We start from the raw sequence: 24110 nt of genomic DNA, 5'->3' as shown, positions 1-24110 counted from the left end.
CCGGCCCGCCCCACCCCGCCGGCCGCGGGTCGCGGGGGCTTGCTGGGCGGGCAGGAGACCCGGACACGATGGGTCTCCGCGGCACCACTGCGTCTGTGGACGCTTCTGGGAGGGGATGCTCCCACACCAGTAAACCACAACACTGAGACCCCAGCTCGGACTTTGAACCAAGCTCTTCTTGCCTAGTTTTCTTTTTTCCCCCCTCGTCTCGCCAGGATCCTCGCCACCCCCGTCATAGCTTCTTCCCGGCCTCGGGTGGCCTTCCAGCCACCTGCGCGCGTCCGGCATCGACGCGCAGCAAGGAGGCGGTTGGTAGGAGCTCAAGTCCACCGCCATCCCGGGCAGCTGCGGAGACTACAACTCCCATCACGCCCCGCAGCCGGCTCCCTCCCCTCCCCTCTGCCCCTCCTCTCTACCTTGGCCGGCGGTCGGGCAGCTCTCAGCTTTTATCTGCAGACCGGGCGGGAGGGATCCGGCTCCCTGCGGTCTTCCCAGACCGTAGCGCTGTGCCCGGCGGTGGCGGTGGCGGCGGCTCTCAGCCGAGTTCTGCCTCCGCGTCCGCGCCAGCCGGGAGCCTCCGGGGGCCGACGGTCAGTCCCGGCGCGGCGAGAGGATGGTCATCCGCGTGTTCATCGCCTCCTCCTCGGGCTTCGTGGCGGTGAGCACGTAGGGGACCTGCCGCGGGCCGGGTCTGCGTGGTAGGGGCAGCGGGGCGCCGGTCCTGCGGGAGGCGCGCGGCGCTCGCCCCTGTGCGTCTCGGCGCGCTGCGCGTCCGGCGGCGGGAGCCGGCGCCGGGCAGGTGATCCATCAGCCTCGGACAATGAAATAGGGCGGGGAGCCAAGGTTGGTGGGGGACGCCGGACTCACCCACGTGCCCACCCTGCACGGCCTGAGAGGGAGACAGGAAAATGGAGTCGGCGGGAAGCCCCCAGCTCCAGTTGAGTGGCTCGGGGATTTGGGGATGGGTGGTCCGAGAGCTTCGGGGGTCCCGCTTCCCTTGATGTCAGTTCTTTCCGATTTGGGACACTCAGCCCGGTTCTGTGTTGTACGGGAGCTTATCAGGCTGCTTGGTTTGCTAACCTAGCTCCTGAATGGAACAAGTTTAAGTGGAACTTGCTCTCCACTCTCTGTGCCCCGCCACCAAGCACGTTTCTTCAGTTTTATACCTGCTCAGAGAGAACAGTAAACCAGGTTTGTCCTGTCGTGCCAAGGGTTTTTGTTTTGTCTTTTTTCTTTGGCCTCAGGTACTATAAATATTTTTATATCTATATGTACAATGCGGTGCGTTTGGTTTCTTTCCCGCAGTAATGCTGTGCTCAGTTTCATCTTGGGGATATATAAATTGTGGTCTCTTTAATTATTTTAAGCTGTTTTGTTTGGTCGATATTCTTGAATTTTTTTTTAGGAAGAAGTTACATAGCTAGATGTCAGACTTTAGGGAAAAATTCAGTAATATACTTGATAGCCCACTGAATAAGACAGGTAGCAATATGTTCTACACGATTATTAAGATTTGGTTACCTTAGCTAAGAGTTAAACTCTAGATTTAAGAGGCTCTTTGGTGAGATACAGAATCAAATACATCAAAAAGTGCAATGCTGATAGCTTAAAATTTGGTCTGGCCAGTTGGTTGCCTGCCCAGCAACTCAACCAGATTTTCCCCAAATTTGTTTCTGAAGCAGGTGAGATGGAGGATGGAAGAAAATGTTGTCTGCAACACAACACTGAGATTTTTTATTTAAAAAGGAATTAACTTACAATAGAAAAAAAGGCCCCTTTTTGCATTAGTTACAGTAAATGGGAAATTCCAACTTATCTTTGTCTGCAGGCATGCCCTGGTCCCCCAGATTCCGATAGTTTTGGTGTTTCTTGTTATTTGGGGCTGCTTAGTCATACCTGCCTTTTATAGATGTATGCACTGAAGCTGCACTTCATGTGTTTGGAAACCCATACTGTTTCATGGATAGATTTTTTTCCAATTCACTTCTTCATAAGAGTGCTACAAAGCTTTTGGTTTCACCGTTAACTTGCGTGCTCCGATAATTGTTGCAATAGCATTTTATTGATTGAAAAAGGGATGCTTTATGTATTAAGAAGCCTACGCTACCTATGTTGGACAAGTCAAACCTACGGTAATGACTTGGCTTATCCTGTAAGAAGGTTGTATATCAAGAGAGTTCTGGAACCCCACGTCTCTGTTTCCTCAAGTCCATTAACAAATATTTATTGCCTGCCTGCTGTGTGCCTTTTTAACTTTTAAATTTAATGTTGGGTGTTTTGCACATGAAGCTAGACCTAAGAGACCCCAGTTTTGAGGCAGGCTCTGACGAGTGGTGTGAGTTTGGTTGAAGTACCTCATCTCTGCTGGAGTTGCTTGTCCATAGAATGAAGGGTTGTGATGAATAACTCAGCATTGCACTCTGGCTTTAAAGTGCTTTGAATTAATTAGTTGGGTAAATGTGGATACATCCTCATAATGACTTCTTTCACATTGACAATATACATGTTAGTATCAAAGTGAATTTATTCTTTTCCTCTGGTGTTTTACTGGGATGGCTCAGGTCCCCTCACTAACACACCCGGTAGTATGTGTTCCAACAAGATACGGTTTCAGCTGGAAGACATACTCTGTTATCACATACCATATGTACAGCCCATAAATGCTAATTATGTATTTTAAAGTACCTGATGTTTTCGGGTCTCAGACAGTCCTCAGTCATTGAGTCTCTCCAATTGTAAATTTATCTCCTATATCAGTACAGAGTTTGTCTGTAATTATGTAACATCAGTACTTTGGGTGAGGATAAGTTTATGCTTCTGTGCAAGAATGGTGATTTCTAAGAGATAATGAAGTTGTTTAGGTCAGCTCTTGAGCAGAAGAGGCTCACTAGGGCTTATGGCATTATGCCGTATTGAGCTGTGAGGGAACAGCTGTGTTTTCCCTCCAGCGGTGTTGCATTGACCATTGGCTCTGTTTCATTCGGTGACCAACCATGACCAAGTGCACGGGAGAACGAATAATGTGATGCCCAAGTCAGTTTGGTTTTAGCTGGAGTGGATTAAACCACAAGGAAGGAATGTGGCTAGAAGTAGACGTGGCCAAGTAAGTCCCAGGAATTTCCAAAAAAGATGCTCTGCCCCAGTCAACAACAGATTTAAACAATCTATCTGGGGAAAACTCTCATATCTTGTTCTGATTTGCCTGAACTCTCCAGCTTCAACACCTAACAGTGGTAGTTAGAATAATTAACACAAGGGGTGATTGCCCTTTTCTCTTCCGCAGCTCCAAGTAAAATCTGCTTTTATAGGAAATAAAAACAATGCCACATTATTATGCTATGGCTACTTGAAAATCAGATTTCTTATGCAGCTGATCATGCTGCTGTCATTCATATCCTAGAGAAGGGCACTTTATTTCAGTCCTAAGAAAATAGTGTAGTCGTAAAAGTGCCGTTTTAAAATCTAATTTATTCTGGTTGTATACCCAGAAGGGGAGGTCTTGGTAACTTTATCCAGGAAATATATTAATATGACTTTTTAATGTAAAAACATTGAAATCAGTCGATTATTTCATTCGTTCATTGTTTTATTCACTCAACAAGCATTTGCTTAGGGTCTGCTGCTTGCCTAGCTCTGTCCTTGGTCTTGTGGGAATTGGAGGAGGGCAGAGGGTGTGGTTTCTGTCCTCAAGGAATTCAGGTGGGAATCAGGTGGGGAGATAAGATAGGAAAGGTGAAACCACCAGTAGTAAAGTACAACCCAAGGACACATGCTTCTTTCAGGAACATTCTTTACCAGAGATAGAAATAATATAGGCTGTGGAGGGATGCATTGCAGGATGTCAGATAAGGAGGAAATGTGCCAGAAATTATAAAATATGCATGTGGGAGCCTCAGGCAGATGGCAGAGAGAGGGATTGAGTTGGATTTGGAGCCCCGGAGAGAGTGCCTGAGCCCATCTTGTTCAGGCTGGAAAGGGAGGAACCTTAGGTGGGAGCGGGGCAGGCAGCAGGGGTCCCTGTGGACCTCTTTTGAGCGCGGAGTAGACTCTGAGTCCTTGAAAGCAGCCCGTGATAACAAACTCCAGAGTACTCAACATCTCAGAGATGTCTTCAGGATCTGCAGGATCTGGCGTGCTGTCTGGAGCCTTTTGTCCCCAGGGAAAGACCCCTGGTATGTGATTTCAGAAGAATCTTTATCCTCTTGCTTGCCTTGACTAAAATTTCTCAAAAAGGAAGGAAAGTTTCTCACTCTTTGTGAAAAGTTCTTGGGCTCAGTTGTGAGAGCTGGAAGAATACCGAAAGAGATTTTCTAGTGAAGTCCAACCACCTCGTTTCACAGAGAAGGAAATTTGGGCCTAGAGATTAAATGACTTGCCCTGAGGTCATTAATGGCAGTCAGTGCCAAGCTGAGGATTAAATGGAGGCCAGGTCTCCTGACTCCTGAATGTATTCCTTTGTGCATTCATTCAGCCCTGCATTCGTTCATGCCTTGATTGACTCATGCGCTTATCAATCATTGAAAACCTATTAAGTACCAGGCTCTCTGGTAGGTGCTGTTAGGTGTATGATGGTCAGCAGAAGAGGCATAAATCAGTGCGGACGCTCCACAGCCCAAAGACTTGGGGTGCAAACCATTTCATCAAGGAGAATGAAGGGCTGATGCTGGCTTGGGGGATGTTTCCATGGGACAGGGGGAAATGAGTTAGACAGAAGTAGTATATCCCTGGATGTTGGAGGGGACCGTCACAGGGAGCGAAAGGTACAAAGAAAGCAGAATTGGAAGCAGGGTTGGAAGACATGGACCTCTGTCCACGGCTGCAGCTGTGTTTTCAGGTGGGTGTGGGAGTGGAGGGGAAACACCTAGAAACTATGCTCAGAGTCGTTACAGTCTTCTTTTAGCTGCAGAAAGGCGTGCCCATGCTTTGCTTTGTGTGACTTAGGACTGTTTTAAACGTGCAATGATCAGATCCATGAAAATGATCAAAATGCATTGTGAAGCTTTGTTTGTATAAGGGAGCTTCTGAAAGGAGCTCCAGGGTGGTTAAAGTCAGGATGTGACCATATAAAACAGACTGAGCATTAATTCCTAAGTGATTCTAATACCAAAAAAAAGCTAGTGCTGGTAAGCCTGGGCTTGCTAGGATCTTTAACTCAATCCTGAAGTCACATGGCAAGGTTTTTTTTCCCATTTTACAGATGGACAGACTGAAGTTAACTGACCTGATTGAGATCATACACAGTAGATGGTGGGACCCTGAGTCAAAGTCTGGCAGGCAGGTGGCCCCAAAGCTTCTAGAGCAAAATTTCTCCACTGTGGGCCCTTGGCGGAATGAAAGTACCAAGGGTGCGCCACATCCTGCAGTGTACTGGACAGTCCCCTGTAAGAGCTGCCCGATGCAAAATGCCAGTGGTACCCCTGACAAGAAACAGTGCCGAAGGGCGTTGGCAGGGGAGGGGAGGGAGTGAGTTTAGGGAAGTGGCAGGAGCATTATGAGAAATAATTAGGAGAAACAGGAATAAGTTGGCAGTGCAAGGACAAAGTTGTAAGGGAATGTCAGGCTGGGAAGGCTTGTGTATTGGTTTTCTAGGGCTGCCATTAACACAGGACCGAGAACTGTGGGGCTTAAACAACAGAAATCTGTCTCCCAGTTCTGGAAGCTAGAAGGCGAGATCAGGGTGTTGACAGGCTTCCTTCCTTCTGAGGGCTGTGAGGGAGACTCTGTTCTCTGCCTCTCTCCTAACTTCTGACGGTTTGCTGGTAATCTTTGGCACTCCCCCTTGGCGTGTAGATTATGACCCTGATACCTGTCTTCATGTCCACATGGCATTCCCCGTGTGTGTGTGTGTGTGTGTGTCCTCTGTGTCTACATTTCCCCTTTTTATATTGAGCTTCAGCCTACCCTATTGGCCTAATCTTAACTTGATCGTTTGCAAAGGTCCTATTTCCAAATAAGGTCACATTCACAGGTACCGGGGGTTAGGACATCAGCATCTTTTAGGGGGACACAGTTCAGTTCCCATAACAGCATGCAAGTTGACAGTTGAAATAGAAGGACTAATTGATGGCATTTCCCCCCTTTAGTTGGAAAGACTATGGGCGAATTTCCTGAATCTTAAAGTCAGCAGCTGGATATGGAATTATAGTCAATGTATACTAAGGTCCATTGCTAGAAAGGGAGATGTATCGATATCCCAAGTGAAGACCTGACCTCAGTTTTTCTAGTTCATCTTAATATTTCCCAAATTTGATATTTTTTCCATTCTGTGATACTTTAAACTTGTAAATATAATCAAGGGCATGGACTCCTTTACGACATTAGGGACTTTTTAAAATCCATGTGCATTAGGACATTTTAAATAAATATTTCATTTGATTTGAGGAAACTAAATTTTGACATCTGTTTATATAAAAGTATGAGGTGGTTTCCACATCGCAGGAATGTAAGCCTAATTGAGTCTTGTTTATTTCTGTATTTTTCAAATTTTTGATCAAAAGCAGAAAACAGCTATTGTGACAAAAAACCCCAACAATTCTACAGGAAGCAGTGTGAGATACTAACTCTACAGAATATTTCTTCTTCAGATTTTTCATGTTTAATTTATAAAAAGTTCTGAAATGAATTTTTTTTTTCAGTAAAGTTAGAAATGGGTGACAGAATAGAAAAATTCTAGATTCTTAGTGAATGTTTCACTTTTAACAAAAAAGTTAGTATGACTTAACGATCATTATATATGAAAGTTTGAAGCACTGCATTTTGAAATGCAGATTTGAAAAAAACTGGATCAAGAAATTATTAGTTTAGCTGCCAAGGGTTAATCTTTTTAAAATTTGCCCTCCAAACTCTAAACTCAGAAGGAGACCCTTTTAAGTTTCATCAGTTTTTCAGTAGGGACTGCTTTAAGGGGTGTTAGTTTAGCTGCAGAGTTAGTTAGAAACTTAAGTTCTCATTTTTTTTTTTTTTAAATAAATATTTATTTTTGGCTGTGTTGGGTCTTCGTTTCTGTGCGAGGGCTTTCTCTAGTTGCGGCAAGCGGGGGCCACTCTTCATCGCGGTGCGCGGGCCTCTCACCATCACGGCCCCTCCCGTTGCAGAGCACAGGCTCCAGACGTGCAGGCTCAGTAGTTGTGGCTCACGGGCCCAGTTGCTCTGCGGCATGTGGGATCTTCCCAGACCAGGGCTCGAACCCGTGTCCCCTGCACTGGCAGGCGGATTCTCAGCCACTGCGCCGCCAGGGAAGCCCTTAAGTTCTCATTTAAATCACATTATTTTTCTGTGAACAATTTTACATTACTCTTTATCCATTTTGCAGAGCAGGAGCTTAGCTTTCCAGATGAGAAATGTAGTGAAAAGTTATTTTTTCTCGGAAATGGCCAATGCTTTTTAACATGTGAGGGAAATCCTCTACTCCTGATCATGTACAATTCTCTTTTGGGGCCCTCTTTCTCATTGTGGCTTAACAACAAGTCGCTGAAACCTTGTTTGGTGTTTTTTAGACCAATAGGGATCAGCATTTACCGTTGCCGGAGTTTTGATGGGCAGTTGGTGTGGCTGGGAGCGTGGGACAGGGTGGGGGGGGGGTCAGAGGTTGGAAATGGACACCAGCTGCAACTGAGCGTCTAGTTGAAAGCAGTGGTTTCCCTCTGTCCTCTGAAAAGGCTTATCTGAGTTTATCTGCCAGCACAGGCTAGTCCCCCAGGAACTGGGCTGTGGTAATTTAAGGTTAGAGTTGTTATTTCTTTTATGTTTGATTGTTTTGTTCCCAAACGCTAAAAAAGAAATCGACTGAGGAAAAAAGTACCTAATGGAATGTTTCCCTTCTGGACTCAAGACAACTCTGCTGTAGGACTGAAAGCTGAGCTAGATGCTGGCAGAGGGGCCCCCGACCTTATAATCCCAGGGACTTTTAGGCTGGTATGGCCCCTGGGAGACTCTGGAACGGTTTGATTGGTCTCCTAGATCTGATACCTTGGTTTACCATTGACAGCTTATGTATTCCTGAGGGGACCTGACTCTTTGGGGCTGGCTTCATAACTGGCAAAACCCCAAGGGGGGTTTCCTGGAGCTGACCCCTGAGAGTGGAGGGGTGTGTCTGCCTTGTTGTGGCACCTTTGTGTGCACCCTGCCAATATTAGCTCAGAGCTCCCAAAGCCGGAAAGGGAACACTGGCTGTGACTGCGGGCAGAGAGTTCTACTACTTCAGGATGCATTTTCCATTTCCTACTGGTGATGGATAGCCCAGATCTGGAAATGGCTTTTTGTCACCTTGGCTCTAGTGGCTTGGGAGTGGAGGGCTAAGAGTAAGAGGTGACTTGCTTGACAGGTCAGTTCAGTGGTATTTGGTAAATGCAAATATATGTAGTTAAAGTCAGCAGCTATTGCTACACACCAATCCAATATTAAAACAACCAACAAGGACCTATTGTACAGTACAGGGAACTATACTCAATATCTTGTAATAACCTATAAGGGAAAAGAATCTGAAAAAGAATAGATATAGATATATGTATATCTGAATCACTTTGCTGTACACCTGAAACTAACACAACATTGTAAATCAATTATACTTCAATATAAAAAAAGGTAAATAAAAAAATACACCACCTGTATGCAACTTAAGTTGGGAAAAGAGTCTGTGACTGTAATATATGACTTAAATCAGTTTATGAACACCATCCGATTTCAGATAAGTTCAAGTGAAAACAAAACAAAACAAAGCAAAACAAAAAAACCCAAAGCAACACAGCCAACATAGCTTTTGAGTTAGTTTGTTTTCCTTCTGTGGGTTGTACAAGGAGTGGGAGTATGGTCTCCATTCATGACGTTCCCATGTGGATTGAAGCTTCCAGGTTCTCTGCTTTAGTAATCATGTTCATCAAGATAGTTCCTTTGACTGGAAATTGGTCATTTCCATAAGCCTGGATCCCCAGTTGGCAGGAGGTTTGGGCTACACTGTCATTTTATGATAAACTACATACTAGCCAAAGTAGGTCTTTGGATTGAATACCTACTGATTTATTTAATTCTGGAGTCAGTTTACATTCAACCCATGCACCTACTTCTGTCTCATCTTTGGATTGTCTACCATTGGAGAGATGTCACCCAGTGCAGCACATGGGCTACACTGGTGTAGCCTCATGGTTAAGGCGGGGCTTGGTCCAAATCCTAGTCTGCCATTGGTGAGCGACATGACCTTAGGCAAGGAACCTCAGCCCCTTCACTCGTAAAAGTGGGACAGCAGTGGTACCTTCTGTGTAGGATTGCTGTGAGCATTGAAGACCTGAAGTATTCCACATACAGTGCCAGGTACATAGAAAGTACTCGGTGCATTTTATCTATTATTTCTATTATATCATTATTAACAGCAGCAGCAGTAGTAATAGCAGTAATAAAAACATGAAAAAAATTATAACCCTGAATTGTGCAAGATCTTTAATCATCAAAATATTACATACAGTACATAATGCTTACTAAGCCAAGGATGCATGCATGCTGATATAATTTTTGGAGAACTTTTAGTAAATTTAAGTGTAAAGAGTTTTCAACTGAAATTTGAAGAAGAACATTACAATTTGAGGTCGTTCCCCAACAAACCACTTAGAGTTCTTCTGTAATTTTTGAACACTTTATAGGGACACAGCATGCTGTGCACAAGTCACTAAACCATATTTATTCACAGCCTACAAAGTGCTTATTACTGTGATGCAAATGGGCACTATTCCTTTGCTGTGCACGGTACATGATTTTAGAGTCCTCATCTGATTTAAGGCTTCCTAAACTTGGCAAGTAGATTTCATCCCAAATGTCAGCTCTGTCTGATGAATGGTGACTGCTGCAGAGCTGGGAGACGGGTTTTGGAGCCTTGTCTGGGATCAGCTGGAAAACACCCAGTGTGATTTGTTTGTTAGTTTGTTTGTTGTTGTTTTTGACTGCATTGGGTCTTCATTGCTGCGCGTGGGCTTTCTCTAGTTGCGGCGAGCGGGGGCTACTCTTTGTTGCGGTGCGCGGGCTTCTCATTGCGGTGGCTTCTCTTGTCGCGGAGCACGGGCTCTAGGCGCTCAAGCTTCAGTAGTTGTGGCACATGGGCTCAGTAGTTGCGGCTCACGGGCTCTAGAGCACGGGCTCAGTAGTTGTGGCTCCGCGGCACGTGGGATCTTCCCAGACCAGGGCTCAAACCCGTGTCCCCTGCATTGGCAGGCGGATTCTTAACCATTGCGCCACCAGGGAAGCCCCCCTCTTCTCTTTTTGTCAAAGAAATGAATTTGATTTGTGTACCCGCGCTGCCTTTTGTTGTAGACTGGATGATTCCTTTTCCACTGGCGTGCATTTCCTGTCGAGTGAGAGCATGACACATGCATGCTCTATAGTGAGTTCCATAGTGATATTTTAATAGTGAGCTTGGTTCTAAGAATTAACCGAGATGAGATGATTAATAATTCACCTTTTTAAATTCCTTTTCCATTAAAGGAGGGAAAACAGCGTCATCCTTCTAACGAAATTAAGTCTGCATGTTAGGTTCAGAGCGTGTGGGAAAACCTCACTGGCTGCTGAGAGCTTCTACCTTCAGGGCCACACCTTTTGGCCTTGCATCTTGGGCCCTCTGATCTGAATCTGACCTACCTTCGCAGCATTTTCTTTCACTATTCTTTAGACCACTGTATACACACACCAGACTTTTTTTAAACCCCTGCCTTCTGTGCGTTTTCTCATGCTGCTTTCCTTGCCTTGACTGTGCCAACCTTGCATTGAAACTGGTCAGAATCCCCTCCCTTCTTTGAAGCCCATGCCAATAACATTTCCCAATGAAGGCATCCCTCCTTCGCCCTCCAAACTGGGAGGATGCTGTATCCACAGCCCTCCAGGGTGTGGAACTGCTCTCCTGGCACCCAACGCATTTCACCCTTGGTTACAATTATTTTGTACCCAGGTTGGTTTGCATGCCAAGTTCTAAGCTCGTTGCGGTCAGGTCCTTTTCATCTTCTTATCACCCACTGCCCCACGTTTCCTGTTAGAGAGCTTGGCGTGTTGTATTTATTGATCACGTGGAAAAGAAATATTGTTTCTGTAGCTTCCACATCAAAAACAAAAGCTAATAAAAGTTGGTGACCACGCCAGGGCGGGACTGGAGTGGAGTATGTGGTAGACGAAAGTCTGATTGGAAAACAGAAAGGCTGCGAGGGCCATGATTTATTTCGCTGCTTTGTAAATAAGGGGCATGAAGAATCTACATTATTAGGGATAATTTTATTACAGTATTACGTCTCTTATCCAGATATCATAATTCTAGAACCTTCGTTTGGGAGGAAGCAGGGAGACCTCTGAGAGGCCGTCAGCTGTTCTACATTCAGCGGAGCAGGGGTCACGGAGCTGCCCTCAGGGCCTCACCCAGAAGACTGGGAATGCAGTAGGTCCCTGCAGCCTCGGGCCCCGCTGAGGGAGCACCAGGGGAAGCTCTGAGAAGGGACAGTCACCTTCTGAAAGCAGAAATGGAGAATTCCAGAAGCACAGCTTTGGGCTCTGTTCGGCATAAAGTAAAACAGCGGGCTCTTGTAAGTGGGCTCTGAGAATGTCAGTGCACCACATCAAAGGACAAAAATGGGCCAGAAGGATGATGCCTTGTCCAGAACAGATGAGATCAGGTTTGGCGCATTTTGGTTTGATGTACCCTGCTGAACAATGAATGCAGGAACACATGTGGTGCACTTCAGAAAGATTTCTAAAATAAAAGTAGCTTAAAACAAGATAATAATGTATCTGTGCTCAAAGGGCCAAGTTTCAATTATACGGAAAACCCCACTCTCCAGTCCCAGGAGAAAGTAACTTACTTGCTCTTAACTCTGTGCCCGTGTGGCCTGCCACTTCTCTTTCTCTCTACCTTTTGATATCACAGCTGTAGACTCTTTTTCCTCATCATCTTAGGAGCCGTTGATTTTATATTCTTTCTGTATTTCTCATGCTGTGCTTCTCTTCCTTGCTTCCACATGAGCTGCAGCGTTTATAGCCCATCCCGGGCACCTTCCCCACGGAGCACCTGCCTTTGGGCTGCCCTGGCCCTGTGGGCACTCCTGTGTTAGTGCCAGTTTTATATGGAAGTTACTTGTTGACAAGCCCTGTCTCCACCCCCTTCCCCATCGACTATGCACTGCATCACACTGGAGGCCTTGGTTTGTCACTTATGTTCCCCTAGTTACTAGGGCAGCGTTTACAGCCTCGCAAGGTCTCCACAAGGTCTTGTAAAACCTGTTGAGTGAGCCATGCCTCCTTGACCTTTTAGAGACTTCGGTTTTTCTTTGTGCTGCATCTCTCTGCTCTCTCTCTAATTCCTTTTTTTTTTTTCTCAGTTTTAATATTTTTTTCATTGAAGTAGAGTTGCTTTACAATGTTGTGTTAATTTCTCATTCTTTGTTAACTTCTCCACTGACTCTTCGGAGTCAAGACGGAATGCAGAAATGACATGGCTGAAGATAATGAGGAATCTGAGGTGGAGACACCAGAATTTGGAGGCACTCTTCAAGACAGACCTGTCTTATCTGGGCTGCAGGAATCAGGGTCGTCTGTGGGAAGGGTGAGAGCTTGCAGAGATTCGAGCTAGCTTTGAAAGCTCCTAGTGGCGGTTGTGTGGCATCGAAACAGAATGGAGTGTCCAGCTGAATGGGAATTTTCAGCAGACAAGGCGCACTAACCAGCCTGGCTCAGTAGCCCGAGGAGGGAAGAGAAAGCTGATGGGACCGGTCCATGGGATGCGGGTGAGAAGGCCCAGACTTTCTCTGAGGCATCAGTGTGCGCCCACTATGGAAATACTAATTCATTATACGATCCCCCTAAAGTAGTTGTGAGAACAGTCTGCTGTCCCCATATTATTTGTCAAATGTAAATCGATAATAGTTTCTAGATCACCTCTTAGGATCTCTTTTCGCACATCTGAGAATGCACTGACGTAGAACTGGGAGGAACCTATTCCAAACACTCTCTTGCAGGGCAGCACCTCCGGCCGTTGATAAAAGCGTGGCTTTTGGCTGCAGTCCTGTCGTTCTTGGTGGAAAATACCATCCTCAGCAGGATTTCCTCATTACTGCAGAGGATTTGGACTATTACAGCAAGTTTTGCTGGAGCAGGTTTTTTTTTTTACAAACTCTCCTCTAATTAACAGGAAGCATGTGTGTGAACAGTAGTGTATAATTTTCATAGATAGTCTTGCAAAATAGTGGCATTTTAAGTTCATATTTTATACTTGGCTGACTTTTTCCTTTAAGGAAGTAAACATGTAATCTTGACAGGGAATGTGAAAACAGTAACATCAAACCACCCACATCTTTCATTCCAGGTTTTTGCTAATGTTTTTTATGGCTTTCGCATTGCCAAGTACTACAAGTTGTTTTGTTTTCGTTTTTGTTTTTTTCAAAATGCAGAGTAAAAGCAATTTATTGCATGAGCTGATGGAGACATTAGTTAAAGCCATTTACATTGCATCAAGCAGGTGGGGAAGGAGACAAATCAGCTAAGAGGTATGTGACGAGAAGGTCCTCGGAGCCACCCTGCTGAGTCCCCGGGGGGACACAGACGTGACACACACATGGTCTTCATCTGCCAGAGGAATTTACAGTTAAGTTGGGGAAAGAGGCACAGATACACGCCACTGTTATAAACAGCGGCAGGCTGTATATCATTAAATGGTGGTGACCGTGGGTATAATGGGCGTTTGACGAAAAGAGGATCTGGGAGGGCTGTGGTTGGTGTAAGTCAGGGTTTCTCAGCATCAGCACTGTTGACGTTCTGGGGGGCTGTCCTGTCCATCACGGGGTGTCTAGCGGCATCCCTGGTCTCTGCCCACTAGATGCCAGTTGTACCTGCCAACTGTGGCAACCAAAAATGTCTGCAGACATTGACAGCTGTTTCCTGGGGGGAACGAAATTGCCCCAACTGAGAACCACTGGGTAGGCGTAGTTGATCGCAGTGTGGGCTTTGGGGCTGAACCTTGAAGAATAAATAGAACTTGGACAGGAAGTGTGGGCTATATGGAGATGATTTAGTTAACAGAAGCCATTATGTAAAGACCCAGTCAATTTCTTTTTTTTCTTTTTTCTTTATTTACTTGTTTACTTATTTATATATTGGAGTATAGTTAATTTACAATATCGTGTATGTGTCAAGTGTACAGCAAAATGATTCAGTTATACATATACATATTCTTTTTCAGAGTCTTTTCCATTATAAGTTATTACAAGGTATTGAGTATAGTTCCCTGTGCTATACAGTAGGTCTTTGTTAAGGATCCAGTGGATATTTTTGAGGTGGGAGTGACGTTTAGGTGGGTATTTGTCATTTGGCCTGTCTCTGGATTTAGGCTTCAGTCATCTGATTATTCCCACTTAGAAACCTTTTCTTGTTGCTTGCCCTTGGACCATGATTTTGAACTGGTCATTGTCTATTTGAAACTTTCATTTGTACGTTTTACACCTTGTGTTCACATTATGTGTGTCCTTCTCTCTTGGGATTTTTAAACAATTTAATGTCTTTGTCACAGGGTAACTTTTGTCATTATTTGGCAATGCTTAAAGCTGTTCCCTAAAGAAATAAAGGAGAATGCGTTTTGGTTCATTTGCATCTTCTGTGAATGGAAAAAGATCTGTGCCTTGGGCACTGTTTTTATAGTGGTGTTGGTAGGTCTGTGTCTCTCTACTCATAATTTGGATTCCTGTTTGGACCCCTGGATGGCACTGGTGTCAGGTTGTGGAGGCTGATGGCTTAGCCTGTGGCCATGGTCCTTTGTTCATGTCTTTTCTAGAAGCTTTGAAGTACTTTAGTTTGCTGAAATTTCACCTCCCACTTGAACTTTTTAAAAAAAATTTTATTGAAGTGTAGTTGGCTTACAATATTGTGGTAATCCTGCTGTACAGAAAAGTGATTCAGTTATACATATATGTATTCTTTTCCATTATGGTTTATCACAGGATATTGAGTATAGTTTCCTGTGCTATTCAGTAGGACCTTGTTGTTTATCCATTCTGTATATAATAGTTTGCATCTGCTAATCCCAAACTCCCAATCCTTCCTTCCCCCACCCCACCCCCTTCTGCCACTTACTTTTATTTATTTATTTATTTATTTGTAATTTATTTATGTATTTATTTTATCTTTATTTATTTTTGGCTGCTTTGGGTCTTCGTTGCTGTGTGCGGGCTTTCTCTAGTTGAGGCGAGCTGGGGCTACTCTTTGTTGCAGTGCGCGGGCTTCTCATTGTGGTGGCTTCTCTCGTTGTGGAGCATGGGCTCTAGGCGCATGGGCTTCAGTAGTTGTGGCACGCGGGCTCAGTAGTTGTGGCTCGTGGGGCTCTAGAGCGCAGGCTCAGTAGTTGTGGCACACGGGCTTAGTTGCTCCACCTGCCACTTACTTTTTAATTACCCCTCTTTTCTTTCTTTGAACATGTTGCACATACTTATTGTATGTTCCATATCTGATCATTTTAATATCTGAAGTGTTTGTGAGTTTTTTTCTTCCCTTCTGTTTTTGCATCTCTGACTCATGGTGCATTATATGTTTCTGGAATGCTTAATTTTTAAATAGTAACTGCTTCCTTGCTAATATCTTGAAACTAGTTGCTTGAAATAATGCATGGAACTTAAGGCTTTGTATTTTCGTTTGGGATGATATTCTGGGACTAGAATTCTTGGTTTCCCAATTCCTAGACGTAAATCGCTTGGCAGAATGGGGAAGCGGATGTGGGGCTGCTTGTTAGGAGATGTGGATTCTAGTCCTAACTGCTGGGTAAGTTCCTTAACTAATGTCTCGGTGTCTCAGTTCTATCATTTTGTCAAAAGAGTAGGTTGACAGGTCATTGAATAGTTGTAGAATAGATGGCTCATTTCAGGATCACGGTCTAGGCATTGGCAATTTCATGTCCATTGTTTCTGCAAGTTTATCATTTTCCAAGGCAGGGTATAGGGTACTTTAAAGTCAAAGAGGTATAGCATAAGTTCCCTGCCCTCCAGAATTGAAATCACTTGACTCGACAGGAGCTAGTAGCTCTTAGACACACGATGAATATGGGTCGTGTTCTCTGGAAGTTCAAAAGAAGTAAGTGGAGAATATTCTGGACAGGGGTGGTACTGTGTGAGAGGTGGGCTCAAAGCTGGGCGTTGTAGGAGGTAGGACTTCACTGTTGAGAAGTCAAGAGGGCATTCAAGGCGTGGGAAGCAAGGGTTAGTCACTGTGGTGAGGAACTAAGTGTAGCGAGAGGAGAGGTGCGAGGTTACATGCAGAAGCTGGGACCTCAAATGCCAGTCCCACACCCCTTAGCCATACCTGCAGTGCCCCCATCCTCCTCACCCTAGCCCTCGACAGCCACTGATCTACTTTCTGTCTATAGATGAGTCTATTCACTGGACATTTTTATATAAATGGGATTCTACAATGTATGGTCCTTTACGACTAGTTTTTTTCACTTCAGCAAAATGTTTTCAAGGTTCGTCCTTACTGTGCCCTGTATCAGTACCTCGTTCATTGATACGGCCACATAACATTCCATTGGATGGATATGAAATGCAAATTCTTGAACCCCATCCAAGTCTTACCAAATCAGAGTCTGTTGGCTTTGGAGTCAACCTCCTTTCCGCAGTCTGTGTTTTGACAAGCCCTCCAGGTGACCCAGGTGAACTTATGGGTGGAGAGCCACGGCTGCAGGGTGGGTGGGAGAGGGGCATGAGCTGCAGAGGTGGGCCTCGTGGGCCTGGGCATGGTTTCTGCCTTCATTTCAAGGATAATGGGAAGTTTCTGGAAGGTTTTTAAGCAGAGATCTGAAACCGTTATGTTTATGCTTATTTTAAAAATTCATTTTAAAAAGGATATATTGTACAACGCAGGGAATATAGCCAATATTTTGTAATAACTGTAAATGGAAAGTAACCTTTTAAAATTGTATAAGAATTTTAAAAAATTTTTTTAATAAATAAAATTTTTAAAAAATTCATTTTAGCTTCTCTGTGAAAAGTGGCTTTGGGGGAAAGCGGGCCAGAAGAAGATACAGGAAGATACAGGTTGACCAGAGATGATAGCTTGGCATGGGCTAGTGGGAGTGAAACTGGAGAAACATGGGTGGGTTCAAGAAAAAAATTTGAAAGCAGAAACTTGATGATTAATGACTTGATGATTAATTGTATCATCAGGGAGAGTCAAAGATGGAATCCCAGTTTCTGGGTTGGGCAGGTGAGTGGGTGGTGGTGCCATCACTAGATCTTCTGAATTTCCTGGTTTTCTAATATGTGGGTAAATGTTAATCACCTGTTCCTCCCCCTGGAACCTACTCTTTCAAGCAACCCTCGGGGACAACCTATCAGATGACGTTTGAGTACATACTACGTGGAAAATACTCTCGGGAGACACGCCATACACATCTAGAACCATAATATTAATGTTAACGTGTCTAACTATATAAAAATAAAAAAATGTCTGAAAAGGTGAAAAATAAAGAGGTAAGCAAGGTGTTTGGACTCAGGTGTGTGTCTTTCCGAGCACACGGGTGAATTTCCATAGTTTAGAGAAAAGAGATGGAGTGTTTGGTGAGAGGAGAGAAGAGATCTGAGGCTCGCGGCCAATTCTGAAAGGACCGCCGGCATGAGGTGAGGTGCTCGGCTGTAGGGTGTGATCCAGGGTTCTGAAGGTGAGATGGAGACACAGGACACCACTGGTGAGAGGCCTGAGAATCTAGGAGCAGCAGACGGTAGAGCTGTCTTACATTTTTTATTTATTTATTTATGTTTTAAAATCGAGAGCCAATGAGGAATTGTAAAGATCTGAAAACGGCAGTGGTGTGTGCTTGAGAAGAACATTCTCGCCTGCCTTTAGAGGGGAGTGGGCAGGACAGTAAAGTCCCTGCAGGTGTGGCTGGCAGCAGCATAAGACTTGTAGAAATGGGGTGAAATCAGCAAGATAAGGGGAGTGGTAGAAGTTTCAGGGCTTGGCAGCTGAAGGAAAGAGAGAAGAACAAAGAAGAGGAGATGACTTCATGATTTCTAGGAAACTGGAAGACCCTATGCCTGCTGTATGTAGCTCGTGGTGCAGGGCTTGTAGAGAGAGGAAGGCTGTGAAAGACACTGACTGTAGTTTTTTAACATGAATGAGTGATCACATGGGATTAAATATTTAATGGTAGTTTTGAAGAATAAAGTTATTAAATTTGAGATAGCAAATTTTATTGACTCCTTTATCTTTTTCACTTTAATTCTATTCTCTTGAGTCTTACTAGGCTGTCTTTTAAAGTTATACCAAGAATTAGAAGCAAATATTGTTTCAGTAACCTATGATCTGGAGTGTGAAGGGACTTGCCTACGCTATTCTGAAAATACCAGTTCACAATCAGAAAATAACAGGTAGGACTTCGCTGGTGGCACAGTGGTTAAGAATCCGCCTGCCAATGCAGGGCACACGGGTTCGAGCCCTGGTCCGGGAAGATCCCACATGCCGTGGAGCAGCTAAGCCCACGCGCCACAACTGCTAAGCCCATGCGCCACAACTACTGAGCCTGCGCTCTAGAGCCTGTGAGCCACAACTGCTGAGCCCACGTGTCACAACTACTGAAGCCCGTGTGCTACCACTACTGAAGCCTGTGCACCTAGAGCCTGTGCTCCGCTAGCCTGTGCTCCGCAACGAGAGAAGCCACCTCAATGAGAAGCCTGCACACCGCAACGAAGAGTAGCCCCTGCTCGCTGCAACTAGAGAAAGCCCACGCACAGCAACGAAGACCCAATGCAGCTAAAAATAAATAAATAAAATAAATTAAATTTAAAAAAGAAAAGAAAATAACAGGTAACATTTTTGTTAGTGGCAGATTAGATTCGAGTTCACTGGAAGAATCATTCTGCCAGTGGCAGGACAGCTGGAACCTCTCTTTGGTCAGTTCTAAAATATTTCTTTAAACCCAAGAACCGTAGACCATAAACTCTGCTGACACCTGGCTAAGTTTCGGTTAGGGAACTAAATGAAGTGATTGGATTTAATTACATCTTCTTGATCTTAATCTGTGATTCCAAAACTGTGACTCCAAATAAACAGGTGCTTAAATTGATGTTGGTTATCTGCTTAAAAAATTGATGTTGGTTATCAGTTTAAAAATACGCCGGACGGGCTTCCCTGGTGGCGCAGTGGTTGGGAGTCTGCCTGCCAATGCGGGGGACGCGGGTTCGAGCCCTGGTCTGGGAAGATCCCACATGCCGCGGAGCAACTAGGCCCGTGAGCCACAACTACTGAGCCTGCGCGTCTGGAGCCTGTGCCCTGCAACAAGAGAGGCCGCGATAGTGAGAGGCCCGCACACCGCGATGAAGAGTGGCCCCTGCTTGCCGCAACTAGAGAAAGCCCTCGCACAGAAACGAAGACCCAACACAGCCAAAAATAAAATTAATTAATTAATTAATTAAAATACTTAAAAAAAAAAAAATACGCCAGACGGACTTTTAGTCCTAGAGGACAGCCATGGGGACATTTGTTAATTCCTCTTGTCTGACATTTGTGGTTCTCCCTGTTCCACTTTCTAGATTTTTTTTTTAAATTTATTTTATTTAAGTATGGTTGATTTACAATGTTGTGTTAATTTCTGCTGTACAGCAAAGTGATTCAGTTATACGCATATATATACATTCTTTTTCATATTCTTTTCTATTATGGTTTATCACAGGTTACTGAATATAGTTCCCTGTGCTATACATTAGGACCTTGTTGTTTATCCATTCCATATGTAATAGTTTGCATCTACTAACCCCAAACTCCCGGTCCTTCCCTCCCCCCACCGGCACTTTCTAGTTTTAACTCTAGCATTCCTTTTCTCAGTCCCTGTATTGCAGCAGAGACGGGAAAGTCCAAAAGGTTACTCTCGTGAACACACAGCAAGGGACAGCGCCTGTCTGTTCCTGGGTTTGGGGAGTCTGGCCTGGGCAGTTGAGGCGTGTTAGGCTGTGACGAGCTCCGTGCAGCGTGTGCCTGAGGGGACCCCGTCCTGCCCTCGTCCCTTGTAGGCTGCCTCGCAGGATGGGAGGACGACAGGGTTGGCACGAGGGTACAGCCTCGCAGAGTATGTGCCAGCGTGAGAGCAATCATGCTCACTTCTAAAGGGAAACCCATTTTTACCAAAGGGTATGTTCCCAGAGAGTGGGTCCTGTCAATGGAAATACTCAATAAACAATCATTCGTAAGAATAGGAAAGAGTTTTATTTGAGCCAAACTGAGGACTAGCCGGAAGCCCGGCTTGCCAGGTGACTCTGAGAAACTGCCCTGCAGAAGCAGGGTTTCCAGCACAGTGTTACGTCTTGTCAGAACAAAGAACATTAAACTAGTCAGCGTTACATTTCTTCCAGGTTTCAGAAAGAGAACATTCCGGCCAGTACCCAGCAAGTCAGCATGGCCTTGGCCCCTGGGAAGGGAGTCTTATCCTCAAAGGAGGACCAGCATTGGCATCCCAGGAAGAGAGGCATTTCATCTCTATTTTTGACATGGACATTCTTTACTTTTAATCAATGTGTCCTTTTCTCTAATAATTAAAGCAGATGTACAATGTATGTTTGATAGGCCACAGTCTATTTTAGTCAGCATAAAATTCGATGTAACTCACGGGAAAGCCAGAATGACTTCCCCATGTCTCAGTCTGTGAACATTTCTTTTTATCAGTCCTCTCTGCGTTACCTAGTTTTATAGTTTGGGCACGGTCAGTGCTTTGACTCCCTGTAACTCTGTCGACTCCCTGTAACTCCCAGCTTTCCTGGGGGCGAGCTGAAGGAAGGCAGGGGCAGGTGTGTACCCACTAAGCCTAGCACGGTGCCTGGCACCTGCTCGACCCGCAGAATGTCCTTCTGGAGTGAACAAATGAGAGACTCACTGAAGGAATGGCGTTGTACTGGGCCCAGGTGTCCTCAGTGATTGGCAGGAGAGTAAGCTTGCCAAAGAGCAGAATAGCCGATGAGGTCTGTGGCCTTAGAATTAAAACTGTAATAATAGGGCTTCCCTGGTGGCGCAGTGGTTGAGAATCTGCCTGCTAATGCAGGGGACACGGGTTCGAGACCTGGTCTGGGAAGATCCCACATGCCGCGGAGCAACTGGGCCCGTGAGCCACAACTACTGAGCCTGCGCGTCTGGAGCCTGTGCTCCGCAACAAGAGAGGCCACGACAGTGAGAGGCCTGTGCACCGCGATGAAGAGTGGCCCCCACTTGCCGCAACTAAGAGAAAGCCCTTGCACAGAAACGAAGACCCAACACAGCCAAAAATAAATAAATAAATACTTTAAAAAAAAAGTGTAATAATAATAGTGACTAATGTGTGTTGAGCTCTTTCCCTACGTGCTGTGCACTAAGAACATTACGTCATTTAATTTTCGTCACCACCGTCTGCCCTAAATTCTGATCTGCATTTCACCGATGAGGAAGCTGAGGCTTTGATTGAAGAAGTAACTTGCCCGAGGTGACAGATCCATCCCTTGCTGGTTGTCCAGAACTAGAACACAAATCAAAATGAAGTGGCCCCTATGGGGGTCAGGCCACTGCCCTTGACATCATCATCAGATGTTCTAACTGTCATGGAAGAAGTCACAGATGAACCAGGGCCCCTCGAGGACATCAAAGTCACAATTCCAGTACCTTCTCTACACCATTCCTGTTCTAGTGCTACCAGACTGAGATAGGAGAGGCTCTTCGTCTGAAACAGAGTGGGGGAGAGAGGGAGAGTGTGTGTGTGTGTGTGTGTGTGTGTGTGTGTGTGTGTGAAGGCTTTCCTTTAGGTAGGTTATTTTTGGAACAGTGTTAAGTGTTGGACTCACAGGCTGGTCTGTGGTCATGATGAACCATCAACACAGTGATGTATTGTTAACAGAAACAGGGACGTTAGGAGAAGGAGGTAGATTGGTAGGTTGATCTTATGACAACAAAACCTTGTCAAAACCTGGTTTTGTTGTTTTGTTTTAGCAGTGGAGTTTGAGGTGATGGTGGGACGTTTAAGCATACATTTCCAGAAAGGCTTTGGCACTGTGGATTGGCCCTTGTGAAGGAGGCCAATTTTGAAATGCAAATTTTAGATATGTCTCCATAGAGGTGACAGTTGAAGATGTGGAAGTATGTGATGTCTTCAAAGTGTTAGTGTCAAGAGAAAGCAGATTATAAAGGATATGCAAATGGAGGATAGCACCATTAGAATTAAAGGACAGGGATAATCATTTTTCTGGTCTCATTCATCAGTAATGCGAAAGTGGTGAAAATTTCGTAGTTGCAATCCTACTCTCTTCCCTGATGTCAATTAGTTGTTCCTGAAAACGAATTGAAAGACGTTAGATTTTTACATTAAAAAAACTCACTGAAATTTTTCATTTGAAAGACTTTTAGTAGATTAGAAAATAATGTTTCTAGGTTTTCGTAGTGACAGCTTTTATAGACAACAAGCATTGTTTTCAGTAACAAAACAATAATATCAAACATTTCCTAAAATCCATTTTGTGAAATAGTTAACTGATAAAGTATCATCTTTACTTTGAAGGGACAAATCAAGAAAGAAGAGGGGGTGTGTGTGAGCATCTCTGTGTGTTTTATTATCTGTTAGGTAGCTTACTATTGATATCATTTGTCATCATGAAAAATGTCAGCCCGTTTGGAACAGCCGCCTTTTTTTTTTTTTTTTTTAAGTGGGATGAATATCAGGAGTCCCACTTTTTTTTTTTTTAATTAATTAATTTATGGCTGTGTTGGGTCTTCGTTTCTGTGCGAGGGCTCTCTCTAGTTGTGGCAAGCGGAGGCCACTCTTCAAAGCGATGCGCGGGCCTCTCACTATCGCGGCCTCTCTTGTTGCGGAGCACAGGCTCCAGACGCGCAGGCTCAGTAGTTGTGGCTCACGGGCCCAGTTGCTCCGCGGCACGTGGGATCTTCCCAGACCAGGCCTCGAACCCGTGTCCCCCGCATTAGCAGGCAGACTCTCAACCACTGCGCCACCAGGGAAGCCCCAGCCTTCTTTTTTTATAAAAGAAAAATGTATCTAGAATATACTTAAATTTCCAATGGTTGCATAATGTTCTAAACATTAGAGTTAAATACTTAATAGAATCCATGCATGCAATAAGATAACTATGAAGATTATAAAAGCAGAAAATATTTGTAATACAACCAAAACATTCTACCCAAAATGTGTATGTTATTATGGCAACCATATAAAGTCTGTTTCTGAATGTTGAATCCTTGGAAGGTAATATAAAAAATAATTACTTCAGGATGATATTATTTTTTAATTGAAAAGACGACTTAACATTATAAACATGGAAAAAAGAAGCCAATGCAAGTTGGTTAAGAAAACAGGATCCAGAGTATTTACTGGTTAAAAAGAAAATATGTTAAAAGTATTTATTCAAGCTCAATAATGTTTATTTGTTTAATACAAACATATGGAGGGCCTAGTAAGTACCAGTGACTGTGCTAATGATACACAGACCAAAAAGCACAATCTTTTCCATCATTGAAATTTTATTGCTTTAATTTACAACATATAATAATGATTCTTTCAGAAATTGCCCTGTAGTTCACAGTTCCTCTTTCTGACACTCTGATTCCCTAAAACTCAAGTTTCAATCTCTTGCAAGACAGCCTCTCTCATTGTTATCTTCGGCTTGGTAGCCTGGTATTTGCTTTCTAGTAAGACAGACTGAAATAGACACCAGAGGCACAGCACTTTACGTGTAATCTCATGTTGAGTTAAACAGCATTTGAATGTTGCCAGTGAGCCCGTGGCTTGTTGGGGTTTCTTCTACACCCCGTCCTGCTCCCCAGCAAGGAAACATATCGGTGGGTGTTTTAGGGGAGGGTTGTGTCGTTTGCAGGTAAGAGAGAACCTGAGTAACGTGAACTTAAGTGAACAGAGGTGTTTTGGTCTCTCCAGGTAAGTCTGGAGACTGATTTGTTCAGGGCCTGTATTTCTGGGATCCTCTTGGCCTTTTCCTGATGCTTGTTGCCTCGTAGTGGAAATGCGGCCCCTGCACCTCCAGCACTCACACCAAGGTTCCAAGCAGGAAGAGGGAGGGAGGGCAGGGACAGAGGGCCCTGGTATTGATCCATTAGCTTCAGCAGGAGAGCAGAGCCTCGTGCAGAAGCTCCACCCA

At 44.5% G+C, this 24110-nt stretch overlaps 1 protein-coding gene across 1 annotated transcript in view; it reads left to right on the top strand.

Moving 5' to 3' along the window:
- Positions 1 to 421: 421 nt before the first annotated feature.
- SH3BGRL2 (SH3 domain binding glutamate rich protein like 2) overlaps positions 422 to 24110 on the top strand; it is a 55965-nt gene continuing 32276 nt past the window's right edge. Inside the window, exon 1 of the mRNA XM_059941751.1 lies at positions 422 to 658. Within this exon, the coding sequence (XP_059797734.1) occupies positions 614 to 658 (45 nt within the window). The 5' untranslated portion in view covers positions 422 to 613. The remainder of the gene's footprint in view (positions 659 to 24110) is intronic.

This window comes from Balaenoptera ricei, chromosome 12, assembly GCF_028023285.1.
Source record: "Balaenoptera ricei isolate mBalRic1 chromosome 12, mBalRic1.hap2, whole genome shotgun sequence".
Classification (NCBI taxonomy): Eukaryota; Metazoa; Chordata; class Mammalia; order Artiodactyla; family Balaenopteridae; genus Balaenoptera; species Balaenoptera ricei.
This window is presented reverse-complemented; position numbering and strand designations above follow the sequence as displayed.